Source organism: Oncorhynchus keta, chromosome 2 (assembly GCF_023373465.1).
Source record: "Oncorhynchus keta strain PuntledgeMale-10-30-2019 chromosome 2, Oket_V2, whole genome shotgun sequence".
Classification (NCBI taxonomy): domain Eukaryota; kingdom Metazoa; phylum Chordata; class Actinopteri; order Salmoniformes; family Salmonidae; genus Oncorhynchus; species Oncorhynchus keta.
The window spans coordinates 44,447,814-44,468,389 of NC_068422.1; the positions used below are offsets into that span (position 1 = coordinate 44,447,814).

General features: G+C 43.6%; 1 protein-coding gene across 2 annotated transcripts in view; it reads left to right on the forward strand.

Moving 5' to 3' along the window:
* The window catches only part of LOC118401018 (ninein-like protein), a 44,076-nt gene that overhangs the window by 11,615 nt on the left and 11,885 nt on the right, over positions 1-20,576 (forward strand). For both annotated transcript variants that reach the window (XM_035798140.2, XM_035798160.2), the window contains exons 2-11: positions 2,705-2,913; positions 8,965-9,061; positions 12,275-12,474; positions 15,289-15,355; positions 15,540-15,730; positions 16,026-16,181; positions 17,408-17,575; positions 18,240-18,376; positions 19,764-19,904; positions 20,089-20,263. In XM_035798140.2, coding sequence (XP_035654033.1) covers positions 2,731-2,913; positions 8,965-9,061; positions 12,275-12,474; positions 15,289-15,355; positions 15,540-15,730; positions 16,026-16,181; positions 17,408-17,575; positions 18,240-18,376; positions 19,764-19,904; positions 20,089-20,263 — 1,515 coding nt within the window. In that variant the 5' untranslated portion in view covers positions 2,705-2,730. The remainder of the gene's footprint in view (positions 1-2,704; positions 2,914-8,964; positions 9,062-12,274; positions 12,475-15,288; positions 15,356-15,539; positions 15,731-16,025; positions 16,182-17,407; positions 17,576-18,239; positions 18,377-19,763; positions 19,905-20,088; positions 20,264-20,576) is intronic.

Consider the following 20,576-nt stretch of genomic DNA (forward strand, 5'->3'; position numbering starts at 1 on the left):
TACCTAGGATAGGATAAAGTAATCCTTATCACCCCCCTTAAAAGATTTAGATGCACTATTGTAAAGTGGCAGTTCCACTGGATGTCATAAGGTGAATGCACCAATTTGTAAGTCGCTCTGGATAAGAGCGTCTGCTAAATGACTTAAATTTAAATGTAGGAAATTAAAGCTTGGTCGCAAATGGACAATGACCCCAAGCATACTTCAAAAACCAAAATGGCTTAAGGACAACTAAGTCAAGGTATTGGAGTGGCCATCACAAAGCCCTGACCTCAATCCCAAAGAATTTGGTGGGCAGAACTAAAAAAGTGTGTGCAAGCAAGGAGGCCTACAAACCTGACTCAGTTACACCAGCTCTGTCAGGAGGAATGGACCAAAATTCACCCAACTTATTGTGGGGAGCTTGTGGAACGGTACCTGAAACATTTGACCCAAGTTAAACAATTTAAAGGCAATGCTACCAAATATGAATTGAGTGTATGTAAAATAAAGACCCACTGGGAATGTGATGAAAGAAATAAAAGCTTAAATAATTGTCTACTATTATTCTGACATTTCACATTCTTAAAATAAAGTGGTGATCCTAACTGACCTAAGACTGGGAATTTGTACTTGGATTAAATGTCAGGAATTGTGAAAAACTGAGTTTAAATGTATTTGGCTAAGGTGTATGTAAAACTTCTGACTTCAACTGTGTTTTTATGTATGTTATTTAAAAAATATATATTCTGTATCGCCATTTTTTTTGGTCCTCCAATAATCTGTATTGGCGCTGAAAAATCATTATCGGTCGGCCTCTACTCTCGACCCGTTCCAGTACAGCCCCGTCGATGTGGAAGGGGGTGTGCTCTCCCCCATATTTCCTGTAGTCCACAATGAGCTCCTTGGTCTTACTGACATTTGAGTGAGAGGTTGTTGTCCTGGCACCACACTGCCAGACCACCTCCCTGTATGCTGTCTCATCACCGTCCGGTGATCAAGCCTGCCAAAAAGAAAGTGGATACCTAGTCACTAACTGAATGCATTCAACCTAAATGTGTCTTCCGCATTTAACCCAACCCTCTCTTAATCAGAGATGCGGGGGGCTGCCTCTATCAACGTCACCGGTGACTGGGGAGCAGTTGTTGTTGGGGGTTAACTGCCTTGCTCAAGGGCAGAATGGTAAAAAAAAATCCAGCTTGTCGGCTCAGTGATTCGAACTAGTGGACTTTCAGTTACTGGCCCAATGCTCTTATGTTGTCAGTGAACTTAATGATTGAGTCGTGCATGGTTGCGGTTGTGGGTGTACAGGAGGGGACTAGGCACACACCCCTGAGGGGCCCCCCGTGTTGAGGGTCAGTGTGGCGTAAGTGTTGTTGCTTTACCTCACCACCTGAGGGCGGCCCGTCAGGAAGTCCAGGATCCAGTTGCAGAGGGAGTCCCAGGGGACTGAGCTTGGAGGGGACTGTTGAACGATGAGCTGTAGTCTTTGAACAGCATTCTCTTCTAGCCTATTCTCTTCATTGCCAAATGTTGACCCAACCTCAATTCTTTACAACTTGTGCCAGAGTTTATTCAAAGTGACATAATTTGACATTAATTGCTGAATATGCTGGTATTTATGAACTGCTGTTACTTGTGCTACTAAACCCGAAGGTCGTAGGCGGTCATATATAGCAAGTTACATTATTATATATTTTGTTTTGCAATGGTATGTATAGGGGCCAAACAAAATAATTAGCCTTTAAGGTGATAACAATAATGACAGAACTCACCGCCTTACATAATTGATGCCAATCAAGACCAACTCCAGAATTCAGCGCAGGTCATTGCAACCACTGAGGCAGATGTTGTGGGCCTGTGCTGTAATCCAAGGCCATGGGGGGAAAAAATCATGCATAAATGTATTTTGTCCCGCCACACCAAACGCAATCACGATACGTAGGTTAAAATATCAAAACAAACCCTGAGCCAATTATATTATTTTGGGGACAGGTTGAAAAGCATTAAACATTTTATGGCAATTTAGCTAGTTAATTTGCACTTGCTAGCTAGTTTGTCCTATTTAGCTAGCTTGCTGTTGATGGCTAATTTGTCCTGGGATATAAACATTGAGTTGTTATTTTACCTCAAATGCACAAGGTCCTCTACTCCGCAAATTAATCCACACAAAACGGTTAACCAAATTGTTTCGAGCCATCTCTCTTCCTTTCAGGCTTTTTCTTCTCTTGACTTTATATTGCAATTGGCAACTTTCATAAATTAGGTGTATTACCGCCACTGACCTCGTTCGTCTTTCAGTCACCCACGTGGGTATAACCAATGAGGAGATGGCACGTGGGTACCTGCTTCTATAAACCAGTGAGGAGATGGGAGAGGCAGGACTGCGTCACAAATAAAACTGACTTATCTTTTAGTCCTTGGCAACAAATCTTGTTGGCGCAATAATTGAACAATTTCTAAATGTATTTAGTGACGCGAGTGGTGTAGTCAGCCTGTCAGGGCAGCAAATATATTTAGATGGTCTGTCTCACTAAAACATTTTACCACTGTACGTAGTTCAGGCCTAGTAGTCTATTGCAATGTATAGAGTTGCCTGGATGTAAGACTAATTGAAGTTGCATTGTGTGTGTATTGTTCAAGAGTGCAGATGTAGACATATGTGATTGAACGTTTATTGTGCTTACCACAGTCTCTTCCTGTCCGCCATCCCACTTCACTGTAGGTGCAAGCCTTGCAATATGTACCGGGATGGATGAGGAAGAGCAGAACCGCTATGTGGCCCAGCTGAAGGAGGAGTTTCACAGCTGTGACAACACAGGCACTGGTTACCTGGACAAGGAAGAGTTGTCAGCCCTTTGCCACAAGCTATCCCTGGATGCTCACCTTCCCCTACTGTTGGACACCTTGCTAGGACCACACCACTATGCTCGGGTATGAGACCAGACCACTTTAGTAACTTCTCTCTCTGTTGCGGATTTACCTTAAATTCCTCTTACTTTAAAACATGTTAAGTTCTGACATGCATAGTTGTGTAATAGCTGTGTTATGACACTTTCCTACCTTTTATTCAGTAGTCAAATCAAATTGTATTTGTCACATACGCGAAATACAACAGGTTTAGACCTTACCGTAAAATACTTACTTTCAAGCTTTTAACCAGCAATACAGTTCAAGAAATAGAGCTAAGAAAATATTTACTAATTAAACTAAAGTAATTGTTAAAATTAAAAGTAACACAAGAAAAGAACAAGGCTACAGTATATACAGGGGGTAACGGTACTGAGTCAATGTGCGGGGGTATTGGTTAATCGAGGTCATTTGTACATGCAAGTAGGGGTAAAGTAACTAGCAGTCGTATGGCTTGGGGGAAGAAGCTGTTGAGGAGCCTTTTAGACCTAGACTTGGTGCTCCAGGCCCGCTTGCCATGCAGTAACAATCTATGACTTGGATGACTGGAGTCTATGACACCGGCTAGTATATACGTTCTGGATGTCAGGAAGCTTGGCCCCAGTGATATACTGGGCCGAACGCACTACCCTCTGTGGCGCCTTACGGTCGGATGTGGAGCAGTTGCCATTTCAGGCGGTGATGCAACAGTCAGGATGCTCTCGATGGTGCAGCTGTAGAACTTTTTGAGGATCTAGAGACCAATGCCACATTTTTTCAGTCTCCTGAGGGGAAGAGGTGGTGTTGTGCCCTCTTAATGACTGTCTTGCTGTGTTTGGACCATGATAGTTCGTTATGTGGACACCAAGGAATTTGAAACTCTTGACCTGCTCCACCACACTGCCAGCTTTCTGACCTCCCTATAGGCTGTCTCATCGTTGTCGCTAATCAGGCTTACCACTGTTGTGTCGTCTGAACTTAATGATGGTGTTGGAGCAGTTCTGGGTGAACAGGGAGTATAGGAGGGGACTAAGCATGCATCCCTGAGGGGGCCCCTGTGTTGAGGATCAATGTAGCATATGTGTTGTTGCCTACCCTTACCACCTGGGGGCGGCCCTTTAGGATCCAGTTGCAGAGGTAGGTGTTTAGCTTAGTAATGAGCATTGTGGGCACTATAGTGTTGTACGCTAAGCAGTAGTCACTGAACAGCATTCTCACATTGATGTTTCTTTTGTCCAGGTGGGAAAGGGCAGTGTGGAGTGCGATTTGAGATTGCATAATCTGTGGAACTGCTGGGGCAGTATGCGAATTGGAGTGGGACTAGGGTTTCTAGGATAATGTGAGCTATGACCAGCCTTTCGAAGCACTTCATGGCTACCGACGTGAGTGCTACGGGACTGTAGTCATTTAGACAGGTTACCTTCCCTTTCTTGGTCACAGGGACTAAGGTGGTCTGCTTGAAATGTACAGTTGAAGTTGGAAGTTTACATACACTTAGTTTGGTGCATTAACTCGTTTTTCAACCACTCCATACATTTCTTGATAACAAACTATAGTTTTGGCAAGTCAGTTAGGACATCTAGTTTGTGCATGACAAGTAATTTTCCAACAATTGTTTACAGACAGATTATTTCACTTATAATTCACTGTATCACAATTCCAGTGGGTCAGAGGTTTACGTACACTAAGTTGACTGTGCCTTTAAACCGCTTGGAAAATTCCAGAAACTGTGATGGCTTTAGAAGCTTCTGATAGGGTGATTGACATAATTTGAGTCAATTGAAGGTGTATCTGTGGATGTATTTCAAGACCTACCTTCAAACTCTTTGCTTGACATTATGGGAAAATACAAATAAATCAGCCAAGACCTCATAAAGAAATTGTAGACCTCCACAAGGCTGGTTCATCCTTGGGAGCAATTTCCAAACACCTCAAGGTACCACGTTCATCTGTACAGACTATAGTATGCAAGTATGAACACCATGGGACCACGCAGGTGTCATACCGCTCAGGAAGGAGACATGTTCTGCGAAAAGTGCAAACTTCAGCGATTTTTGCAATTCGTTCCAGTCACAGGCAGCAGAGAACTGGAACGAAAGGCGTCCAAATGAGGTGTTTGCTTTAGGGATGATCAGTGAGATACACCTGCTGGAGCGCGTGCTACGGATGGGTGTTGCCATCGTGACCAGTGAACTGAGATAAGGCGGCGCTTTACCTAGCATGGACTTGTAGATGACCTGGAGCCAGTGGGTCTGGCGACGAATATGTAGCGAGGGCCAGCCGACTAGAGCATACAGGTCGCAGTGGTGGGTGGTATAAGGTGCTTTAGTGACAAAACGGATGGCACTGTGATAAACTGCTGAGTAGAGTGTTGGAAGCTATTTTGTAAATGACATCGCTGAAGTCGAGGATCGGTAGGATAGTCAGTTTTACTAGGGTAAGTTTGGCGGCGTGAGTGAAGGAGGCTTTGTTGAGGAATAGAAAGCCGACTCTTGATTTGATTTTCGATTGGAGATGTTAGATACGAGTCTGGAAGGAGAGTTTACAATCTAGCCAGACACCTAGGTACTTATAGATGTCCACATATTCAAGGTCGGAACCATCCAGGGTGGTGATGCTGGTCAGGCGTGCTGGTGCAGGCAGCGAACGGTTGAAAAGCATGCATTTGGTTTTACTAGCGTTTAAGAGCAGTTGGAGGCCACGGAAGGAGTGTTGTATGGCATTGAAGCTCGTTTGGAGGTTAGATAGCACAGTGTCCAAGGACGAGCCGGAAGTATATAGAATGGTGTCGTCTGCGTAGAGATGGATCAGGGAATCGTCCGCAGCAAGAGCAACATCATTGATATATATATATATATATATATATATATACAGAGAAAAGAGTCGGCCCGAGGATTGAACCCTGTGGCACCCCCATAGAGACTTCCAGAGGACCGGACAGCATGCCCTCCGATTTGACACACTGAACTCTGTCTGCAAAGTAATTGGTGAACCAGGCAAGGCAGTCATCCGAAAAACCTACTGAGTCTGCCGATAAGAATATGGTGATTGACAGAGTCGAAAGCCTTGGCAAGGTCGATGAAGACTGCTGCACAGTACTGTCTTTTATCGATGGCGGTTATGATATCGTTTAGTACCTTGAGCGTGGCTGAGGTGCACCCGTGACCGGCTCGGAAACCAGATTGCACAGCGGAGAAGGTACGGTGGGATTCGAGATGGTCAGTGACCTGTTTGTTGTCTTGGCTTTCGAAGACCTTAGATAGGCAGGTCAGGATGGATATAGGTCTGTAACAGTTTGGGTCCAGGGTGTCTCCCCTTTGAAGAGGGGGATGACTGCGGCAGCTTTCAATCCTTGGGCATCTCAGACGATATGAGAGGTTGAACAGGCTGGTAATAGGGGTTGCGACAATGGCGGCGGATAGTTTCAGAAATAGAGGGTCCAGATTGTCACGCCCAGCTGATTTGTACAGGTCCAGGTTTTGCAGCTCTTTCAGAACATCTGCTATCTGGATTTGGGTAAAGGAGAACCTGGAGAGGCTTGGGCGAGTAGATGCGGGGGGGGCGGAGCTGTTGGCCGAGGTTGGAGTAGCCAGGCGGAAGGCATGGCCAGCCGTTGAGAAATGCTTGTTGAAGTTTTCGATAATCATGGATTTATCGGTGGTGACCGTGTTACCTAGCCTCAGTGCAGTGGGCAGCTGGGAGGAGGTGCTCTTATTCTCCATGGACTTCAGTGTCCCAGAATATTTTGGAGTTGGAGCTACAGGATGCAAATTTCTGCCTGAAGAAGCTGGCCTTTCCTGACTGACTGCATGTATTGGTTCCTGACTTCCCTGAACAGTTACATATCGCGGGGACTATTTGACGCAATTGCAGTCCACCACAGGATGTTTTTGTGCTGGTCGAGGGCAGTCAGGTCTGGAGTGAACCAAGGGCTATATCTGTTCTTAGTTTCTGCATTGTTTTGAACGGAGCATGCTTATCTAAAATGGTGAGGAAGTTACTTTTAAAGAATGACCAGGCATCCTCAACTGACGGGATGAGGTCAATGTCCTTCCAGGATACCCGGGCCAGGTCGATTAGAAAGGCCTGCTCACAGAAGTGTTTTAGGGAGCGTTTGACAGTGATGAGGGGTGGTCGTTTGACTGCGGCTCGGTAGCGGATACAGGCGATGAGGCAGTGATCGCTGAGATCCTGGTTGAAGATAGCGGAGGTGTATTTGGAGGGCCAGTTGGTCAGGATGACGTCTATGAGGGTGCCCTTGTTTACAGATTTAGGGTTGTACCTGGTGGGTTCCTTGGTGATTTGTGTGAGATTGAGGGCATCTAGCTTAGATTGTAGGACTGCCGGGGTGTTAAGCATATCCCAGTTTAGGTCACCTAACAGAACAAGCTCTGAAGCTAGATGGGGGGCGATCAATTCACAAATGGTGTCCAGGGCACAGCTGGGAGCTGAGGGGGGTCGGTAGCAGGCGGCAACAGTGAGACTTATTTCTGGAGAGAGTAATTTTCAAAATTAGTAGTTCGAACTGTTTGGGTATGGACCTGGAAAGTATGACATTACTATGACATTACTTTGACATTACTTTGCAGGCTATCTCTGCAGTAGACTGCAACTCTATAATAATAATAATAATAATATAATATAATAATATATGCCATTTAGCAGACGCTTTTATCCAAAGCGACTTACAGTCATGTGTGCATACATTCTACGTATGGGTGGTCCCGGGGAACGAACCCACTACCCTGGCGTTACAAGCGCCATGCTCTACCAACTGAGCTACAGAAGGACAACTCCTCCCCCCTTTGGCAGTTCTATCTTGATGGAAAATGTTATAGTTTGGTATGGAAATCTCAGAATTTTTGGTGGCCTTCCTGAGCCAGGATTCAGACACGGCAATGACATCAGGGTTAGCAGGGTGTGCTAAAGCAGTGAGTAAAACAAACTTAGGGAGGAGGCTTCTGATGTTGACATGCATGAAACCAAGGCTTTTTCGATCACAGAAGTCAACAAATGAGGGTGCCTGGGGACATCCTCACAACATGATTCTGCCACCACAATGCTTCACTATAGGGATTGTGCCAGATTTCCTCCAGACGTGATGCTTGGCATTCAGGTCAAAAGTTTAATCTTGGTTTCCTCAGAACAGAGAATCTTGTTTCTCATGGTCTGCGAGTCCTTTTGGTGCCTTTTGGCAAACTCAAAGCGGACTGTCATGTGCCTTTTACTGAGGAGTGGCTTCCGTGTGGCCACTCTCTATAAAGTCCTGATTGGTGGAGTGATAGGACAACCGATCTCCACAGATGAACTCTGGAGCTCTGTCAGTGACGATCGGGTTCTTGGTCACCTCCCTGATTGCTCAGTTTGGCCGAGTGGCCGGCTCTAGGAAGAGTCTTGGTGATTCCAAACTTCTTCCAGTCAAGTTGTAGAAACATCTCACCTGAGCTCAATTTTGAGTCTCATAGCGAAGGTTCTGAATACTTGGGTGAATAAAGTATTCCTGTTTTTTTTATATGTAGTAAATGTGAAAAATTTAGATTTTTCATTGTGTGTCGATCGATTTTTATTGAGTATATTTTAGAATATGGCTGTAACATAACAAAGTGGAACAAGTCAAGGGGTTTGAATACTTTCCAAATGCATTGTATTGTTTGCGAGATCAGACCGGTCCATACAATCAGTGTTAATTTGCGTAAGTTGCTTTAATTTCAGCGCATCTCATTTGTAAACATTTCAACTGTATTTTTCAATTGCACAAAAAAATCACTGATGAAGCGTTTTAGCTTTCTTATAGATCCATCGTTAAGCAAATGTATTCCATTGAGGCTGCTTCAGCCATAACCAGAGTGTTTGACAGGTCATTACAAACATTTCCACTGTTTTTGTTAACGGAGAAAACGAATGGCACAAGCAAGATTGGGAAGAGCGGCCAGAGTATGAAAACAATCAGTGCTGCGAGATTTAAGTGACAAGTGGATTTTTGCACCCCTCAAACACAGGAAATGGATGGCTAAAAAGAACAGATCCTCATGTGGGCGGGGCATGTGCGTTGCTAATAGTGTAGACAATTAATTAACTTTCCCTTTTGTTATGCAGGTGAATTTTGAGGAGTTCAAAGAAGGCTTTGTAGCTGTGCTATCACGCTCTCTGGACTTCAGCACCTCTGAAGAGGAGAGCAGTTACCTGGAGCCAGGTAAAACACGCATGCTGGGGAGGTGGGGCTTTACATTTAAATGTCTGTGCAAACACACTGATTTGTTTATGTACCTAATCAGTTCAGATAGCTGTTTTTCCATGTCCACTGACCCCATGTGTGAATAAGATGGGTTTATTGAGGTGCGAATGCGGCTCAGCTCTCCTTTAATGAGCCGTTAGCTCCCCTAAAAGCAACAAAAGTCAAACTTTGGAGCGTCTCTAAATAATGCAAATGGAACAATTTGTCATATATTTACCACTATATGTTAAACAACTCGATATGGGGAAGGAGTTCCTTTTTATGTTTTGTGTACTCTGTGTATTTAGCTTGTATTTTCTATCTATTTGTTTTCTTTCCTGGATCAGCTGATGATGGCCAACAATCTCACTAGACATCTAGCCTACAGCTAGACACTAATACGCATCCAATCCATCCAGCAAGGTGACTCTTTCGGTTAGAAGAATTTGATTTTGCAGTGGCATAGGCCTACATTAACTGTACTTTAACTGTTTTCTCAGCGATGCATAACGAAGTGTTAAGTAGACATAGTTACACTTACAGTGCACTTTCTGTGATCTCCAAGATCCACGATTCGTACAGGATTTAAGGTAAATGTTCTAATTAAATTGGTAAATGCTTAATAGTGACAAATACACTGTCATAAATGTAATTAAATTAATGTAAAGAAAAATGTTTGTCACACGAGTTGTGAAGACTCCACCCATTAACTCATGAATTATGGACAACTCATGAACTACGGTAGAAAACAACATGTTTTGATTCAACTCATGTGTTATATTGAATGTAGGCTACCTGTTCTGTATGTGTAAAATTGCTTCAGCCGAGAGGATAGGCTACCGGCAACGGTGTAGGCCTAGTGCAGGCTGAACAGTTTACCCACCCTTTTCAGAAAAATGCATTGAAAGTATACTTATTTTACCGCGACAGGCAATCAGTTTACCTCAAATATATATATATATTTTTTTTTATTCCACTACATCACTGGCTACCGTCATACCTATTTCAAGTTAATGGTAATACACATAGCCGAGTATAGTAGCCGAGTCTAGTATGTTAGGGTGACCATTCAGTTTCAGCCCCATTACAGTTGTCCCAGCTTTTCAGGCTACAAAACAATTACAATTTGTCAGCGAGACGTGTAGGCCAAATCAATGGCAATCACTGAATGTCATTGGTTACACTGTTTGGTGTTTTGTAACCGATGTCTATTTCCTCTCATAAAATGTCGTGAGTATACATGCAGTTTGGATGCTGGATTTATTTTGGAGTGGACCAAACATGCACAGGTAGCCTACAGGTAGCCTACAGGTAGCCTACAGGTAGCCTACAGGTAGCCTACTTTTTTTCATATGATCTGTTTGACAATCAGATGAAAATATGAGTGGTTGTGTTCATACCACATTAAAAGGCAATTCATTTTTAGCATTTTAAATGACATCTTTATTATTGTTAGGCCCATGAAAATTAAATTGTGCTGCGCAATTGCGTAGCACAAAGGAGACCCACCCTCCACCTGAATGTCATAGTATAATTTGTACTCTAAGATGGATTGTTTTAAGTAAACATTGTATCCTTGTGGATAAACGTCTGCTTTTATGAGATAGTATGACCTCATCGAAAGCAATCAAAATAATTTTTTAGACTCTTACTTCATTTAGGATATTCTGGTTTGTTGCACAGGGTGGATTGACCGTGAGATCACCTGAATGAGGACTCGTACAGTAAATGACGACCGTACTATTGGAGACATCAAAGGGATAGGCTATATTTAATATCTTCCCTGCCTACGGAAATGCAGTTGATCCAGTTAATAATCTCTGTCCTGATTTAGCTCCAGGATGGATTTTATTCTGAAACAAATACTGATTCAACTGTTTTAAACTTCCTGTACCTTTTTTAACAAACCCAAACTCAGTTAAGATATGTATTGTACAGCCATTCACTTTATATGAATTGTGAACTTTAGTTGGCCATACATTGGTGTGTGTGTGTGTGTTTTTTTTTATTTTGAAATGTGTTTCTTGAGTTTTCGGGTATTGCAGTAAGAGGATCTAGGAGGGCACCAGAGTTTCCCTCCTTCCCAGAATGTTACAGTATGATTTAAGTTTATTGCCAAGTTAGTTTCTGGGAACTGATGACCACTGTCCTTTTGAAATGCCCCTTTTTTTTTTTTAAAGGGTGTGTTTGACAATGTTTTTTGTATGGCCAGAGATTTGGCTACTACTAAGTCTACACTACAGTTTCTCCCTTGTTTCTTTGTAACTAAACATTAACAAGCTTTTGTGAGAATATGTTTATAGTAGTAATTGTGGGCAGACAAAATGCCCAGCTGGTCTAAAATGTTTTTTTTTTTTTCTTTAGTACTGATAGTTACATATTGTGATTTTTATCTTTGGATGATGTTTTATGTGGAAAATATTATATTGATACTTTGACTCCAAGTATATCAATTTGTAAAAAAATGTATATACTTTTTTTTTCTAGGTAGTGCTAGCTCGTCTGCTGTTTTAAGTTTAGTTTATTAGTATCTCCCTTAGCTACTGCACATGCAGCAGCTACTCTTCCTGGTGTCCACATAAACATACAAATAGTACAGAACAGTTATAGACAAGGATATATTTTTCATCCTATAGCTTGTTCTGTCTTTTTAAATAGTGAGCCAACATGTTTGATAAAAGAAGGCTGGGAAAATTGTTTAAGACCAGCCACCCAAGCCATAGGCTGTTCTCTCTGCTTTACCGCGGTACCGGAGCAACAAGTCTGACACCAACAGGCTCATGAACAGCTTTTACCCCCAAGCCATAAGACTGCTAAAAGTTCCAACAAAATGGCTTCCTGGACTATATGCATTGACTTTTTTTTCTTCTTTTTTTTCTACTGTATTACATTTTCTATCTTTGCACTGACTATGCACACTCAAAGGACTCTACACACTCACTCCCATACAGCACCATTCAAAAGTGTGGACATACCTTCTCATTCAAGGGTTTTTCTTTAATTTTACTATTTTCTACATTGTAGAATAATACTGAAGACATCAAAACTATGAAATAACACATGGAAATATGTAGTGACCAAAAAAGTGTGTGTGTGTGTGTGTGTGTGTGTGTGTATATAGAAAGGCATTTCACTGTAATCTCTCTGTCCTTCCCAATCACCATCTTTCCTCTCCTCTCCCGGCCCTCCCAGCTGTTCCTGAGGAAGTGAAGCCCAAGTTTGTGAAGGGAACGAAGCGCTACGGCCGGCGGTCCCAGCCGGACAGGCCCGACTCTGAGCTCACAGCTGACTCGGAGGGCTCTCATCCTTTCAGGACGGAGCAGAAGGAGTCCTCTCCCGCTGGGGTGAGGAGGATAAAACTCAGACGCTCTACTTCTCTAGAGAGTGTGGAGGTAAGAGACATGCTCCTCCTCCACCCCTCTCACCTTTTGTCTGCTGTGTTTTATGCTGTTGCTGTGCCCTAATTTGAGAGTCGCTGACAAAGATGGCTGACTTTTGACTTCTCAAGCTTGGCGCAGGGCCCCAATCTAGATCTGACTGTTTGGAGCGAGATTCCCATTTGTATTTATTTTTTTAACTAGGCAAGTCAGTGCTTCACTTCAATTTCCTTCACATCCCTTGAATGGTGTGTTGTGCTGGGTGAGGTCTGAATCAAATATCTCTATAACCTTCAATTTGTTGGCAACCACACATTTTCTAGGATTCCACACCATACTTCTCTTCAGACCACTGTATAACTGAGTGAGAGAGTTGAGTCTGAGGTACTTGGGGTTTTGAGCAGACCGCTCCACTCCACACCCAGGAAGTGGGATTATATGGAATGTGCTACTGGCAGCGCTCATGGCTGCTCCCCGCTCCTGCCCCACAACATCCATTCCCCCAGTTTTAGCTTTGACTCTCTCGCTCTCTCTCATTGCTTCATTGGCATGGAAAAGCATTGTGTAAATATTCCCAAAGTGTCAATGTATGTGATATACATTGTAATAAAATAATAAGCTCTACTAGTCAGAACCTCTACCTTACGGAGGAGAGCTTTGGACCGTCTGATTATACTGTATTTTGTGATTTTGAACAAAGTGCTCATTTTAGAAACCCATCCTGTTATCCCAGATTCTTTCTCTCTCTTTTCACTTTGAAATATTTAGAGCTTTTATGTAACGCTGCACTGACTATCTCTGATAACTCGTGAGATTACGTCTTTCCAAAGCCCCCTCTCTCCCTCGTCAAGCCATGGTGCCAGATAGATCCCTGTGCCATGTTTCTCATTAAGCTCTCCACCAATAATCTATTTTTAAATAGTTAACATTTCCAGCAGTTAAGGCATTATGTAAGCAGCTTTAAGCCTTGGTGGATTCCTTGCTACTGGAGGATAGAGAGTTGAACTACTGCATAGCATCCCTGTCATATTGTTGGTTACAGTGGATGGGTCACAGCAGTTTACCCAGGTAGAGCGAAGTAACAGTCAACTCCTTGGTAACAGGGACATAGTTATCTGGGTGAACTATGTGATTGGAATGGGGGAGGGTGGGATTCATGGGGCTGGGGAGTTGATAGGTCGTTTTCCGCTTTTGGGCTGAAACACGGTTTCTTTGTGGAATTTTGGTGGTGGAATGTTGCTGTCGGCTACCCCTTATTATGTAAATAATTGAACTGGTCCTGTTAAATATTTCACACGAGGTTAATCCCTCTTCACATCACTTCATATGTCTTATTAAGTTATCATACGCAACCTACATTTGTCTACACATCCTTCTACAATGCAGCGTGTCGTCCGGGTTAAGTGCCCGAAGAAGCATTCTCAAGGACATGTTAATGTTGGTGTCCCATTTAGCTGGCATGCTTAAGTTAGCATCTGTTTCCATTCACCTTTCATTCACATTCTATTTGTTGAGAGTTCTGTAACATTCTCCCTGTTCAGACGGAGTATTCCTTTTTGTCTGGTTACAGCGGGTAGTCAACCATCGTCAATCTGTTGTTGACTTACGGACATGAATGTTAGGATTTCATCATCCAGCTGAAATGATTGGTTTTGAATGTTTTTATCCTTTGATATGTTGAGGATTAGTCATGTCTTTACCTTTTCAGCTGACTACATCACTGCCCACCATTTTGTGTTGTTACAGTGTTTGTTTACATTTAAGCCACGGTCCACTGTAGTAAGGAGCACAATGGTGTTCTGTGACCCTGAAGTGGTGCCTATGACAACAATAATAAACTCACTGACCAGGGGTAGCCTGCCATGTGTTGGAGAGAACCAAATGGATTTGTTAGAGAGAAAAGGGGGGGGGATTAGATGATCCTGAAACCAGCACAGTGTTCCCATTTTGAAAAGCCTTTCATGGATGAGTTAAAGGTTGTTCAAGAATTCCAGCTGATAAAAAATTGATAGTGTCTTGTTGTCCCATGATAAGTGGCCTGTTTCTGATGTGGCTCTGCAGCTTGGTGCCGTGCCCAGATTGATTCCTTTATAAAGAAGCCATGAAATCAATAGACCAGTCTTCCACATGGGATTGATTTAAAATGATACATTTCAAAGATTTTAGGGGGGAAATGTGACCTTGGCACCAAGACGATAGCAGCCAATCCTTCCACAAATATATTCTCTGTTTAAGATGTTGCCAGGATTAATTTGGTTAGATTAGGGAAGTTTGTATTACATAATAAACTGAAGTTATGCATTTAATTCTACAAAGTGCTTTGGAACTTGCCTCAGTATACAGTACTCAATAACTGACTTCCATTACTAGCTTCAGTTAAACTTTATTATGTAAGACCATAATTAGTTTGTCTGCGTGAGAGCCAACGGCCCCATATGCTGCTGGGGAGTCCAGTCTACTCTTGAGCCTGCTGGAATCACAATTTGCCGGTTCTTCTTGCGCACTGTAGCAGAAATAATGTTGAGAGGATGGGTTGGAATTCCTTATGGTCAGTTAATTGGTCTCTCTGTTATTGCTCATCGCTAACAGGCTAGCACTCGCTTACAGATGTCTCTCTTTCACACTCAGAAGGCACACTTACACAAACACACACCTCATCTTCTGTACACTCTCTCACAACACACAGTTCACACACAGACCTACACACTGACTAAACAACAAGGCCAGATTATGATACTGTATGTGGACAGGCATACGGGTCAGCATTTTAGGCCGTGTAGTTTTTCAGTTGTGAACACTTGGTGACACTCGTCAATGTCTTACTTCCAGAGTCTCAAGTCGGATGAGGACACCGGAAGCCATAAGGACGCCATCCAACAGACTTTTGAGGCACAAGGTACTTCAATATTTTTATTTAACGATGATTTAAAACATTTTAGGTGTACTTCATTGTACATTCATTTTTCAAGACCGAAGTTTTTCCTGGTTCAGTCGTGTGATCAGGGAAAACTCCTGGCCCTTTTCATAGTCGACTGCTATACCCTCTGAGGGACTTCCATCCTGACGTGTGTGTCTCTCAGGGCAGCAGAAGCGATGGAAGCGGGACAGTTCGGAGAGCACGCTCCACTCCCCTGGGCCGCGGGCCGAGGTGACAGACAGCCGGATGAGGGCGGTGTGGGAGGAGCTGGGGGTAGGAGTAGGTGGCTTTCTGAACAGGCAGGAGCTGTCCCTGGTCTGTGACCACCTTGGCCTGCAGGACCTGAATCCAGAGGTATGGCCAGCCCAACATTCCAGCCAGTGGTTGTGTTTTAATTCCCTAATTCCCGGAAGTGTGCACTTGCTCACTCCCCCTCAAGGGATCATAAGTATTGGATTAGTGTAAACTTGGGCTAAAGGGAGTTTTCACCGTTTCGTCTATCAGTAGGTACGTCCGTCCATTCCTTTTTAATCCATGGGTGCACACCAAGGAGACTAAGGTAGTCAGACTGCAGTCAGTGGTTACAAGCCAATAATTTCTGTGTGAATTTGACTGTTTTTAACCACTGACTCTACGTGTTATCACACAGGAGTTGGACGCCCTCTTCAGAAAGTTGGACACTGACCTGGACGGGAGGGTCAGCCTCAGGGAGTTCCAGAAGGGTCTCTTCAGAGAGGGGAGTGTCCCAGCTCCCACCTCTTCCTCCACCCCCATACGTCCCAACCCCCAGCAATCACTCCAGCAGGTGAGCAGACAGACACCCTTTTTAGGGCATGCGTACATGTTTTAACAGTAATTGATTTCTATGGAAACGTATGTGAGTGGGTCTGGGTCAGTAGAGTAAATGTATGTAATTAGGCCAGAACAATGATCCGTGGATAACACAAATGACTATATTGGCACGTGGGACCTCCATCTGGCTCTAACTGAAGGGAGTTTTTGAGATTCATTCTATTTATACGAAATACACTGTCACTTTACTTTAAATGGGTGGCTGATAGGGGTTTTTAAAGAGCATATTGAGATTCTTTGTGGCTCATAGTTTAGTATTAAGATATAGGCGTGGTAAAGTATTCAAAATTATATGATCTATTGATTTATACATTATCCCTTCAGTATCTGACATACAAAGCCTACTAATTATACTGGTACAGTTTCTGTGTGTAAGTTTGCCGTCTGTCACTCAGACCAATTTCCTGCTGGTCAATTAAGGAACTTTAGGCAGCTGCCGATCAAGTCATTGACTGTTGAGGGCAGAGCTCAGTCTGCCCTTCCTGCATTCCTTTGCCGAATGACCATATCCACACAAGGAGAAAGTCCGCCAGAAATCATGTATTGCATTTCAGGCCTGAAATCTGCCTGCGGTTTGTTAACATGGGCTATGAAAAACCTCATCCGTTCTTTCAAAGCTGAGCATGTTGATGCCTCTCAGGTATTAGGAACAACTTGCAAGTTGTTTTGATAGCTACATGAACCAGCACCGAGACCCCCAGTGTTTCTCAGCCTGAAAACTACTGCCACTCCTCCATATCCTAAACTGGTGGGTGTAGTGGTAGATGTACAGTATGTCATGTGCAAATAGGGAATGGAAAATGGGCTAAGCCAGATTAAGTGTTACGACACCAAAAAGGTGTTTATTAGCGGCGTGTGAAACACATGTGTGTGTGTGTGTGTGTGTGTGGCACTGAGGCTCTTTTGTCTGTGGGAGCCTGGATTAAACAATGCACAGTGGGGGAGGTCAGGTTATTCTTGGCGAGAGCAGCATGACCGATGGAGGTGTTCCTGCGACAATGCCATGCCTCTCAATGACTTCTTTGTGTTTCTATGGCATTGTGGGAACAGCAGTGAGGCTACACAAGCACGTCCGCACTGCACAGTGGTCTGCAGCGGTGTTCTGCGGCGGAGGAACTGAATTGGGCCATCCGCTAGCCTGTTCCTGTAGCTCTCATGTCTTCCTCTGTTTTCTCCCAGGCCTTCGAGGAGCGGACGGTGCGCTCCACCTCTCCCTCTCTCCTGTCTGCCACCGTGGGTCAGAGGCTGCTGACCAGGCTGGACGAAGGGTCGGGCTGCACCAGTCCAGAGAAGGTCATCGCCCTCTGGACCGGCGAGGGCATACGGAACAGCAGGGACATCCTACAGGTTAGTCCCGGACTAGTTTTGAACAAATGCACGTGTTCATGCAACTACTGTTTTTTTTAATTTTATTTTATCTCCTGCTGTCACAGATACACATGTTCATTGCTTGTGCCAGTTATTTTCAGAAGTAGCCTTGAAATGTTGAGTGCTCTGCCTTTTACGGCTGCTTGAATTGATATGTTGTTGAAGAGCCTTGGTGTTAGTTGGTTTGTACGGGATAAAGAAAGCTGCAGGGTTTCTAGGGGCGTCTCCTTCCTGCGTATGAAAAGTGTAATAGGAGTAGAATTGAGATTGCCAGTTCCATGTAGCTGATGCTCTTTTGCTTTCGATTAGATGCTTTAGTGTGGAACTATAATCTATGTAACGCAGCCTACAAAAGCCCCTAGCTAGACACGCTCTAATTTTTATATTAAGTGTTACCGAGATAATAATGGTGTAATCTGCCACATTTTTAGTACCGTAGAACGTAAACATGAGGATGAGCTGAACTTTGACCTGAATGTATATATACCATACACCAGTTGTCAAAACACCTAGTCCATGAGAGCTTCAGGGATGGAGGTTGGCTCTAAAACACCAAATTGCACTCCAGGACCGGGGTTGGTGGTGATTAAGTTACCACTGCCATGCGTTCATAAATTGACCCGTGCTGTTTGGTCCCCGCCAGACTCTGGACTTCCCCCTGGAAGAGCGGGTCAGTCTGTCGGAGCTCACCCTGGCCCTGGACAATGAGCTGCTGGTCAGCGGCAATGGCATCCACCAGGCAGCCCTCATCTCCTACAAGAACGAGATCCAGTTCCTCCAGTGGGTCTTTGGTTTGATACTTGTATACTTTGGTACTGCGCACGCTTCCATTGGATTCTAGAATGAAGGTCATGGCCAAAGAGAGCAATAGTAATGGTGTCATTTTTGTAGGCACTAACGCCGCCCTGGCTCATTGGTTTAAGCATAATGGGGAAATGAATGGGTTTTTGGATAAAAATAAACAAGGTCAGTGGTAAACAAAGGCTTCGGACTTTCTTATACGTTTTGTTCAAAGCATTTTGAAGCATTTATGTAAGCAAAACGAGCACATAAAGGCTTTTATAATTCATAAAGGTCATGTTTAACTGACTGATATTATCTCCTAGAACAAACCGTGTAATATTTCCTACGGACTGAAGTTAACACAGGCTTAAATTCTGCGCTCATCCCAAAACCCCATTCATCCCCCCCCATAGGAATGGCTGAACGAACCATTGGTAACTCATTTCCTTTTCTTTTTTTAGGACTACAAGCTGGCGAGCTCTGTTGCATCCCCAGGGTTAATGTCCTGTATGAGCCAGTGACCTTTAAATGAATTTACATAGACTGTTTATTGATTTCATGGTCAGGCATTGCTTTAAGGGGAATCATTGGTTCAACTTCACTAATGTGCAGGGAAACTGTAGCCGACATAATGGATTTTGGTTCTGACTGATTTTTACTACGGCTCCGACGAGATGTTGCTTTTATATTGTTGATTGTAAAAGTCATTGCTTTGTCAATTTAATGACCCAACTTTGGAACCAAAATACAGCACTCTTTCATTAAGTATTAATGTGCCAGTATTCTGCTGCCGTGGTAAGCCTATTTGGATTCTATATGCGTAATGTAGATATAATATCAACTCAGCAAAAAAAGAAACAACCCTTTTTCAGGAAACTGTATTTCAAAGATAATTAGTAAAAATCCAAATAACTTCAGGGATGTCAGTGTTCTGCCATGGCCAGCGAAGAGCCCGGATCTCAATCGCATTGAGCACGTCCGGGACCTGTTGGGTAGGTGGGCATCTCACAGCAAGAACTGGCAAATCTGGTGCAGTCCATGAGGAGGAGATGCACTGCAGTACTTATTGCACCAGATACTGACTGTCACTTTTGATTTTAACCCCCCCCAATTCAGGGACACATTATTCAATTTCTGTTAGTCACATGCCTGTGGAATTTGTTCAGTTTGTCTCAGTTGTTGTATCTTATGTTCATACAAATATTTACAGTTTAAGTTTGCTGAAAATCAACAGTGAGAGGACGTTTATTTTTTTGCTGAGTTTATATATATATATATCTGCTGTTAAAATTAGTCCTCCATGATGTCCTGAGCTATCGGGTCATTCTGGTGAGTGATGTGGTAAGGTCCATGCTGAAATGTTTGTCCACTGGCTGTCCCTCAGGGTCCTAGCAGACCAGGCGTGTCGGGAGAGGGACAAGGTCAAGGCCGACCTGGAGTGGGCCGACCGGAGGAACCTCCAGCTGGTCAGCGAGGTGGATGAAAGACACGCCACCATTGAGTCACTGAATGAAACCAAAATCAAGTAAGACCTGTTCTTCCTTCTCGTTCTAGATTACAGACTGATCTTGTGGTTGGAAAATCTTGCTTGACTGGTTGTGAATTTTCATGATCTGAGTGTGAGCTGTTGACCTTGTTGAATGTACTGTAAAGTAACTCCTGTTGAATGGAGGAGAGGCAATTTAGTCAAACTTCTCTCTGACTGGCAGGGGTCTGGAGCAGGAGTTCCGGGATAGGCTTACGGCCCTGCGTAGTGAATCTGCGCAGGAGAACGAGGTCCTGCTGCAGCAGGTGGAGCATGAGCGGGCTAAGCTCAAAGAGGAAGTGGAGGTCCTACGGGCACACGATGCCAGTCTGCACGAGGAAGTCTGCAATGCCACCCAGGTGCCTGGCCCTATAGAGATGCCGCATTAGGTTTTTACAATGAGAAAAGCATGCTAATAAGACAGCCAATTGTTTGAACATCCCTCCTACAAGATTCCTCGAGCTTAACCTTTTTTGATCTCATTGCTTTAGGCTCCTTAAGCTTTTGAATAGACTTTTTGTGTGAGTATAAACTGGTTAACGTTCTACAAGGAATTTTTCATCTCCCTCCCAGTGTCGTCTCTAGACTAGAGAACTCAAAGGAGAGTATTAGATTAGCCCATGTGATTAAAAAAAATAGACGTTTTTGTCTTGGCCTTCCTGCTTTCAACAT